This window comes from Lates calcarifer, unplaced genomic scaffold, assembly GCF_001640805.2.
Source record: "Lates calcarifer isolate ASB-BC8 unplaced genomic scaffold, TLL_Latcal_v3 _unitig_2021_quiver_1052, whole genome shotgun sequence".
NCBI lineage: Eukaryota > Metazoa > Chordata > Actinopteri > Centropomidae > Lates > Lates calcarifer.
In genome coordinates, this window is record NW_026115927.1 from 19,963 (window position 1) to 29,030 (window position 9,068).

A 9,068-nucleotide genomic window follows, 5' to 3' on the forward strand; every position below is an offset into this window, starting at 1 on the left:
AACTTTACACTTTCAGTTTAATCACTGAGTTTTTAGTGAAACCAACGAGACTTTTCAAGTAGAAACGACGACACTGAAAGATCAATAAAAGTTCAGCCGATGTTAGTCCATCACCTGTATACACATGATCTGCAGCGCCCCCTGCTGTGTGGACGCAGGTGTCTACATTTTGTTTACAAGTAAAACAAGTTGCTCATGAACCAAAACCTGAAGTCTGAATCAAACATGTTGGATTCAAAAGTTTCATCAATTACAGACGAGTGGAATCAGAGGTTTAAAGTGCAACTGTTGTTTTATTTTTTTTTTACAGTGAAGTTCTTTATGTAAAAGTCATTTCAATATTTTCACAATAAAAGTTTAATGTTCAACAATAAAATCTACTTGTTTAGTTCACGGTCCTGTAGGTTGATGATGCAGATGAGAGGATCAGAGAAAACCTGAGGTTCTGATTCAGGTCTCATCTGATCTGATCTGAAGTCTGTCATGTTCTGGTCTGAAGCTCTGAGGGGAGTTAGGACCATGAGGAGGAAATCTGCTGCTACACACACACCCACCCACACACACACACACACACACACACACACACACACCTCCTCTGTATTCAGTGCACATGCCTCCTCCTGTAGAAACCCTCCACAGTCTGTTATAGTGGCTGATGCTCTCTCTCGCTCTCTCTCTTTCTCTCTCTCTCTCTCTCTCTCTCTCTCTCTCCTCCTCCTCCTCTTCTTCTCCACCTCCTCTCTGCAGGAGAACCATCCTCGGAGCAGACGGACACCTGCCGGCCGCCTGCCTCTCTCTTCTCTCGGTTCCTTTTCGGTCTTGGAAACAGCGGAGCTCCACACCGGGACCCTCTCGGGTGTGTACGCGGCTCAGAGCGCACCAAGGGCGGCTGAAGAGCGGAGGAGGGGTCGGTGTCTGGATGTACAGATGGGTGGATGGACGCAGGGTCGCGTGTCTCACCTTGGGAGGTGAGTATGTGCGCGCGTCCCTGTCAGTGTGCGTGTGTGTTTGTCCTCTCGTGATCACAGGACATGTCTAGCATCACCGGGATGACGTCAGAGCCGGTAACAGTGTCGGTATTCAGGTTCATTTAACCACATGTATGTGTTAATGTATGGGCTGAGAACGCCCCTGTGTGTGTGTGTGTGTGTGTGTGTGTGTGTGTTTGGGGGGGGGGGTCACTGCAGGAATGTGACTGAAATATTAAACAGATCAAATGAAGAGATCGATAAAAAAATATCAATAACATCATCGGCAGAGAGGAGCTGATGAATCCACCATGACACAGTCTGGATTAGACTATAGGAAAATTACAATCAATACCATGAAGTCAGCGGTGGAAGGTAACTAAGTACATTTACTCAAGTACTGCACCGGAGTACAAATGAGTATTTTTCTGTTACTGTGTGGTACTTTTACTTCAGTAAAGTATCTGATTACTTCTTCCACCACTGAAAGTCACACAGTAACACAGACACACTAACAGATGGAGGCAGTGGTATTCCAGCAGCTCCTGGTTAAATCACTGTTTTTCTCTATGGAGTCTGGTGCTGACTGATGTTTCCTCCTTTGACTTTGAGCTTCAGGGAATTTAAGTATAAACAGTAAAACCAGGTGAGTGGAAACACACCTGTGGACAACACTGAACTGACTGTGGATGTGTTTTAATGAGCTGATTAACAACAGTCTGACCTTCAGCCTCTCAGCCTGAACCAACACACACTGACACACACACACACACACACACACACACACACAGTTAGTGAAGCGTCTAATTGGATCCAGGATGTTGCTCAGCAGGTGAATCCCATACACACACACACACACACACACATATATGTACACTGATATATGTTTGCAAACACACGTCATGAATGTGTCTCAGTGTGTGTGTGTGTGTGTGTCTGTTGGTGTGTTCAAGGACACTCTGATATCTGAGGAATCAGCTGCTGAACAGAAACAGACACATTAACAGAATCTGCTTTGTGTCCTCAAACGCACCAAAAACAAAACAGAATCATCACACAAACATCACGTCACGTTCACTGACTGATGGATAATCTCTGAAATTAACGTCAGCCTGGACGGATGGAGATCAGAGTAAAAACTGATGGAGGATTTAGAAAATGAAGAGGAAGAATAAACAGAACGTAAACAGGATTTATTTGGTTACTGAACATTGTCTGTGATCAGCTCCCTGTTGTCAGTGTATCCATGATGCACAGACAGCTCTCACTGGATCACTGTGACACTGAAGGAAAGTTAAAAACAACAGGAATCTGAATGAAGTTCTGCAGCCTCTGTTTCCTCTGTGCTTTTATTCTGAAAGGGCATCAAAGATCATGATAAACAAACGCACTGTGAGGTGGACAAACAAACTACAGCTCCTATCAGCACAGTGTGTTCACTGTGAGCTCCACAGAGCTTCAGTGAAGACTCTGATGTTTTATATGTGGACGTCCTGTTTACGGTTTAGGCTCCGTCACAGTTTTAAAACAGAGCTTCAGAGCTCAGTTTAACATGGCAGTCTATGGGACTGTGGGTCAGCGCTCTCTGTGTTTGGAGGAGATTTATTCACAAACTGTGAGTCATGTGACAATGGGAGTCACACTGGGTGAGAGAGGACACATTTCTCTACGTCTTCATATAGAAAGTGTCTGTGTAGGTTGGAAACTGTGGGAATTAAAAGAGGTTTGAATCAGATTTTTATGGTAAAATGTTCAGAGGTGGCAGTTAGAGTGATGATGTCACACATTCTAGAACACAACATTCAGCGCAACACACACCCATTATAAACTCTGACACTGTAAAACAACAAATGTCAAATTTAAACTGTGATTTAATAAAAACTATAACATCTATCAACATGAAGATTTAACCTGAAGAAGTCTCAGGTCTTGTGACCTGTTTAAAGTTTCAACCATGTTCCTGTGTGAAAGTATGAGGAAATGATGTGGCTCCAAAGAGGAGTGGGTTTGATCATTTTCTCAACCACTTTTTATGATTTTTGTCATCATGGTCACATGGTCACGTTACTAAAAGGCGCAGCACACTCTTCCCGATCAAATCGCACATTTTGATTTCTGTTTTTCCAGGTTTTCTGCAGAATGAGTAAAGTTAAAGTTACATTTTCATGCTAGAGAAACAATAAGAAGAATATACATATCAGATTATAAAGTGTCTCAGAAGTTTTATTTATAAAACTCCTCACATGGGAAAATGAGAATAAAACAATTCAATGAGTTCAGTCCGACTGAAATACAAGACGACCAGATTTTTCTGTTTCTGTTCTTCAGGAGAGTACAGTCTGCGATGACCTCTGACCCCTGACCCCTCTGAGAGACACCTCTGAGGAGGAGGAGCGACCAGGACAGATGGAGGGAGCAGGAGAGGAGGAGAGCCGAGGGGAGGAGGCTGAAACCTCCTCCAAACAGGGGAGAGCATCACCGAGAAGAGGAGGCGGGGGGGGCATCTGCAGACAAAATGGCCTCATCAACACCCGCAGGCTGGGGGCGGAGCCTCGGGAGGCGCTGCCGTCAGTGTACTCAGCTCCTCAGTACCAGGGTCACGTGGTGGTGAACGCCCCGCCTCAGCAGGAGCACAGCGGGGGTCCTCCTCAGCTCCTGAACCCCAGCGCTCTCCTCCCCCACCAGGCGGCGTCAGACCCCCACCTCAGGTCGGCCCCCGGCCTCCTGCTGTGCCCAGAGAGCGTCCTGCGGGCGTGGGGGGAGGCTGGGGGAGGCGACTGCTGCGAGACCACCTTCATTGAGGGGCTTGGTCCCGACGCCTCCCCCTCCACCTCCACAAAGGAGGCGCTGCTGTTCACTGACGGAAAGTTTCTGGACTTTTCTGGAGAGGACGCAAAGATTCATACGCTGTCGTACGACATCGACGATGACGACGAGTTCCAGGAGCTCGAGGTGAAAAACTGAGTTTGGTTTTGAATGTTTCAGGAAGTGAAGAGTGTCATCGGCGTAGAACATGAGTCCTGGAGGCTGAGGAACATGTTCTGCTGCAGGTGGAGCTTCATTAACATGTGAAATATCTACGTCACCTCCTGCTGGTGAAGAGAAAAACCGTTGAGCTGCAGTTCCTCTAACGTCCTCTAGGGGCTGGGGTCAAAGTCTGTGTTGACGTGAACGAGAAAAACTTCTTAAAATCAGCACAGTCTACAGGACTTCAACCCCCCCCCACCTCGACCCCCCCAACTCCTCATCCATCCTCTGTCAACCATCCTTCATTTTCAGCCCTCCTCCTCCTTCTCGTTCTCCTCCTCCTCTGTCTGAGTGGCTCATGTTCAGCCTCCAGCAGCAGAATAACACACCTCTTGAATTTTGATGTCGACCTGCTTCATCAAAGAACTGAGATGGAGGAGCTGCAGAGAACAGAGAGAGGAGGAGGAGGAGGAGGGATTGGATGTTTAGAAGAGGGAGGAGATTAGGAGGAAACATTGTGATAGAAAACAGGCAGAGTTTCCTCTGTTAGTCTGTTTGTCATGTTGTCCATCGTCCTCCTGTCTGTGAGGTTGGTTTGTGAACCTTTTTCACAGGAAGCATGTTTAATAATCCATCTAATTGAGCTTTCTGACATCCCTCCCTCCATCCATCCATCCATCTATCCCTCCCTCCATCCATCCATTCGGTTGAGTCAGAGACTTTCCAGCAGAATGAGATTAGCGAGCTGCAGCTCTGAACGACACATTTGGCCGCCTAACAGCCAATCGCTTTAGAGACGATTAGCTGGAAATGCTGTGATTTTGTCTCTGTAAAGTCCAGTTTAATCTACTCTGCCCTGCTAATACCAGAGAGAGGGAGAGAGAGGGAGAGAGAGGGAGAGAGAGGGATTACTGAGGAGGGAGCACAGCTGATTTAACTGGCAGGCTGGTGGTAGTGTACATATTTAATCAGAGAGCAGGTGAAGTTACATGAATTATTATCAGAGTTGTCGTCTCAGTGATGCGTTCAGAGGCAGGTCGTCGTCTAAACGACTGCAGCTGCTGTTTCTGTCTGAGAAGAAACACTCTGATCTCTGACTAGAGAATCTTTATTTCTCAGTGACGGAGCTGATTCCTGAAACAAAGACTTTACTTTGACCGTCAGAGTTTCACTTCTGTCTCTCTACTAAATGATAACATCTATTTCTAACCCTCTGAGATGCAGAGACAGTCTTTATTAAGTCATCATTATCTGTCTGAATATCCCTAAACCTGATCTGCATCAGTTCCTGTCCAGAATCACACGAGACACCTGTAAGAAGTCTGAGCTGAAACCCTGATCTCAGAGCTGTGATAAAGGCAGAGTAACACACCTGCTTTAGTTTCTGACTGAACCTGCAGACAAAACTCAGGGTTAAAAACACAAGTGTCTCAAATCCAGCCCAAACCCAGGCCCTGGGTTTTGACTCTCAGGTGACAAAGTCATTATTTCCATCTGAGCGTCAACAGTTACAATATGCTTGTTGTTCGTCACCGGGTGAACTCACCTGTGTGTGTGTTTTCAGAGTGATTACTCCAGCGAATCAGAGAGCGAGGACACCTTCCTGTTGATGCCTCCCAGAGATCACCTGGGCCTCAGTGTCTTCTCCATGCTCTGCTGCTTCTGGCCGCTCGGCATCGCAGCTTTCTACCTGTCACACGAGGTGAGGACACACCCACACACACCTGACACACCTGGACTGACCGGACAGAGTCTGGGTCAGAGAGCTCTACTGATGAGGTTAAACTGAGTCACTTACCTGTTACTGTCATGCCGACAGGTAAACCACCTGCTGGAGATACGTAGTTGGTGTGTTCAGGAACCCTCAGACATCTGAGCTTTGGGAGTCGTCAGCAGTGGTATTATGGCAGGAGTACAAGTACCAGAACCACCATCAGCAGCAGTAATATTAGTCGATGTAGTAGTAGAGGTTTGTTTGAGTGGATTACTAACAGTACCAGTACCTGCAGCAGTAATAGTACTAATATACTGCCGATTGGTTTTAGTAGCAGTAGCAGTATTAATAATATTAGCAGTAATAGATGTGGGTTTGTAGTAGTTGTAGTATGGACAGTAGTATTAGCAGTAAGTAGATTCGTTGTAGTAGAGGGAACTAATATGGTCAGACTGTCAGTAGTAACAATACAGAGCTGTGGACCTGATGTTTGGTGTGTAGTGAACTGTACACCTGCTTTTGTGTGTGTGTGTGTCTTTCTGTTTTTGGAACATCAACACACAGCTGCTCCTACACACACTGACACACTCCACCTTATATAACTGATCTGCAGTCAGCTGCAGGACGACTCAGCTCAGTGAGCATGTTAACCACAGGATCTCAGGTTGATCTGGGTTCAGATTGAACCTGATGAATGATTTAGTTTCTGACCTGCTTCACTTTCACATCTTTGTAAAGTCTCTTCAGGGTTTCTGGACGTTTGAGTTCTGTCTGATGTTTGTTTCTTTCTAACTGCAGCAGGTTTAAAGTTTCTTTGATTTTAGTTTGAAAAATGTTCAAATTTCCAATGGACTTCTGAACTGTGAGAGTGAGGCAGGAGTAACTGAGGTGTTTTTAGTGTCGTGTTGTCGTGTGGTGGTAGCTGCTGCGTGTCGCGGATGTGGTTTCCATGGCAACTGCACAGTTACAGCTCCTAGAGAATCAGGGCCGGTTGCTACGGGCAACACTTCCCACACTGAAATCCATCAGTGAACAACAGAGAGATCTACAGCAGGAGGAGGAGGAGGAGGAGGAGGAGGAGAACCACGTTAAAGGAGCAGTTCATCATCTCCCGTCTGTCTGTCTGTCTGTCTGTCTGTCTGTCTGTCTGCAGCTAATCTGATGGCTCCAGACATGAGAAGGTTCAGTTCAGTTTACAGTCAACAGACAGTAACAAACTATAAAACACGTCAGTGTCAGAGACACAACAACAAAGCTGCTCCACAAAACCAGATTCAAACACATTTAGAAAGAAACAGTGAAACATTCAAACTAAAACTACAGCTGAAGACTTTTACTGACATGAATCCAACAGATCCTCACACTGAGCTCACAGTCACTTTACTGAACAAGAGACAAGCACAGTCATCACTCAGGTGATCTGACGCTCAGGTAAAGGTATTAAACCTTCAGTCTGACCAATCACACAGTGAAGAATCCAATAATAAATCTATAATCAAACTGCATCACATGGGTCAGATCAGAGAGGTCACTGATCTCAGAGACACAGTCCTCACACAACGCCTGACAGTAAACCTCCATCACTCACCTGTCCTGACTCACCTGTCCTGACAGTACACTGTGACTGAATGAGCTGCTGTGGATAATCAGATTAGAGCCCAGCTCTCCCTCTCTCCTCTTTATGAAACTCTCTGTTCAGAGGATGTTGTTCTTTATTCAGCAGGAAGTGTGGGAGACTTCATTATCCTGTCTGGACCAATCACAGGAGGTCCTGCCCCCGCCGGCGCTGGTTGGCTGATGTCAGAATCGTGACGTCTGATTGGACAGAGAGTGTAATTAAATCTTAGTGGAAGAGGAGTGGTGATTACAGAGAGGCAGTTTCCTCTTAATGAGCTCAATTAACTCTGTAAACATGATTAACGAGCTCGTTAAGAGACTCACACTCACCTGACATGGCTCCATTAGACTGATGGATCCATCTGAGCTTATTGTTTACTGTCAGCACACACACACACACACACACACACACACACACACACACACACACACACACACCACACACACACACTCAGTGACTGACTCAGGTTTAACCAGCGTCTGTGAACATCAGCCAATCACAGAGGAGCAGACTCCTAACGAGCTGCAGGGCCACAGGAAGTGTTCCCATCTTTTAATGAAGTTAAAGTCCTGATAGAAAAACCAGCAGACTGATAAGACAGTCCTGTATCCTGCAGATCATCTCTGCCTCCCTCCACTAACAGCCCACAGGGACAAATCACTCACTGAGACGTACGAAGGCTGACAGGCAGAGAGCGTCCAAGATGGCCGACACAGCAGAGCAGGGAGCGCTCCATGTGACCCGGGTCGGTCTCTGGGCTGAGGACAGACTAACACTACTGACCCTGGTTACCATGGTTACCACACAGGTCTGAAGAAGCTCACGGGCTCATTAGAACCTGTTTGATGTGTGTGAAGGAACAGGAAGCTCAGTCCCAGTCAGTGTGTTAGAGTCTGAGATCAGGAACAGATCTTACTGTCCGTCAGCTCCGACACTGAACAGGAGCTTTTCCTTCCTGATCACATCAGCTTCATTACAAACTGATTAAACTGATTAAAGAGCAGAGCCTGATACGTCCAGTAATCTGGTTTCTGTCTGTTCAGCTCTGAGCTGCTCAGACCTCAGACCTCTGTCCTCTCAGGACCTCAATCAGATATTAACACTGAAATGATCTGTTCACTTCATTTTGTATAAAAACTGTTTGTTTGGTTTCACTTTGTAACAAACAACAGTTTTTACCAACAGGCAGTGAAGGCAGCATCAGATCATTAACGTTGTTTGTCCCCCCCCCCCTCAGACCAATAAGGCCGTGTCTAAAGGAGACTTCCACCTGGCCAGCTCCAGCTCGAGGCGGGCTCTCTTCCTGGCTGTGCTGTCAATCACCATCGGGACAGGTATCTATGTGGCGTGGCCGTGGCTCATCGCCTACCTGTCCAAAAACCACCACTGGTAGGGAGGAAAACCACCCATCAGCCCTCACCTCCACCTGGAGTCCGGGCGTCAGGTGAGCGTCTCCTCGGCAGGTCGGCCCAAAAGGACCAGATGTTTGAACGCAGAGCTCTGTCGACTGATTGACAGGTGACTCTGAACCTTTCAGCCAATCAGAGTCCAGGATCTCTGTGAGGAATGAAGCTCCAGCTGTTTCTGATCAAATCAGTTTGTTTCCAGTCTCTTTATTATTTCCCACAATTCTTTGGTCAATGAAGCAACTTTCAACTGAACGATTTTAAATTTCTGTTTTCAACTTGTAACAGATGTAAAAATTAAAGCACCTCTGAATCTGAACCATTTATATTTGAACTGTTCCAGTTAATAAACACATTGAAACTAAATCAGAATAATCTGAAACTGAATTTATCAG

The 9,068-nt window shown here is 46.2% G+C and overlaps 1 protein-coding gene and 1 long non-coding RNA gene across 4 annotated transcripts; one reads left to right on the plus strand and one right to left on the minus strand.

Annotated features, from left to right (window-relative positions):
- The first annotated feature begins 396 nt into the window (after positions 1-396).
- Positions 397-8,660, plus strand: LOC108891782 (synapse differentiation-inducing gene protein 1-like). Of its 2 annotated transcripts, none has more exons than XM_018689102.2 (4): positions 397-968; positions 3,297-3,920; positions 5,500-5,637; positions 8,505-8,660. In XM_018689102.2, the coding sequence occupies exons 2-4, from the start codon at positions 3,375-3,377 to the stop codon at positions 8,658-8,660; spliced, it is 840 nt and encodes a 279-aa protein (XP_018544618.1). In that variant the 5' UTR covers positions 397-968; positions 3,297-3,374. The 2 variants fall into 2 exon arrangements, with proteins under 2 accessions (XP_018544618.1, XP_050923763.1); XM_051067806.1 differs by lacking the exon at positions 397-968 and adding an exon at positions 1,385-2,583.
- On the minus strand, positions 3,914-8,357 carry LOC108891783 (uncharacterized). 2 transcript variants are annotated; one of them, XR_007809979.1, is made up of 4 exons: positions 7,238-8,356; positions 5,734-6,694; positions 5,482-5,625; positions 3,914-4,375 (listed from the first exon to the last, which is right to left on the minus strand). It is a non-coding gene; the product is annotated as an uncharacterized LOC108891783 (long non-coding RNA). The 2 variants fall into 2 exon arrangements; XR_001962362.2 differs by having other exon boundaries at positions 5,734-8,357.
- Positions 8,661-9,068: the final 408 nt, after the last annotated feature.

Coding starts and splice junctions, on each gene's coding strand:
- LOC108891782 (XM_018689102.2), top strand. CDS start 3,375: ATGGAGGGAGCAGGAGAGGAGGAGAGCCGAGGGGAGGAGGCTGAAACC. Junction 3,921..5,499: donor ACGAGTTCCAGGAGCTCGAG/GTGAAAAACTGA, acceptor GTGTGTTTTCAG/AGTGATTACTCCAGCGAATC. Junction 5,638..8,504: donor CTTTCTACCTGTCACACGAG/GTGAGGACACAC, acceptor CCCCCCCCTCAG/ACCAATAAGGCCGTGTCTAA.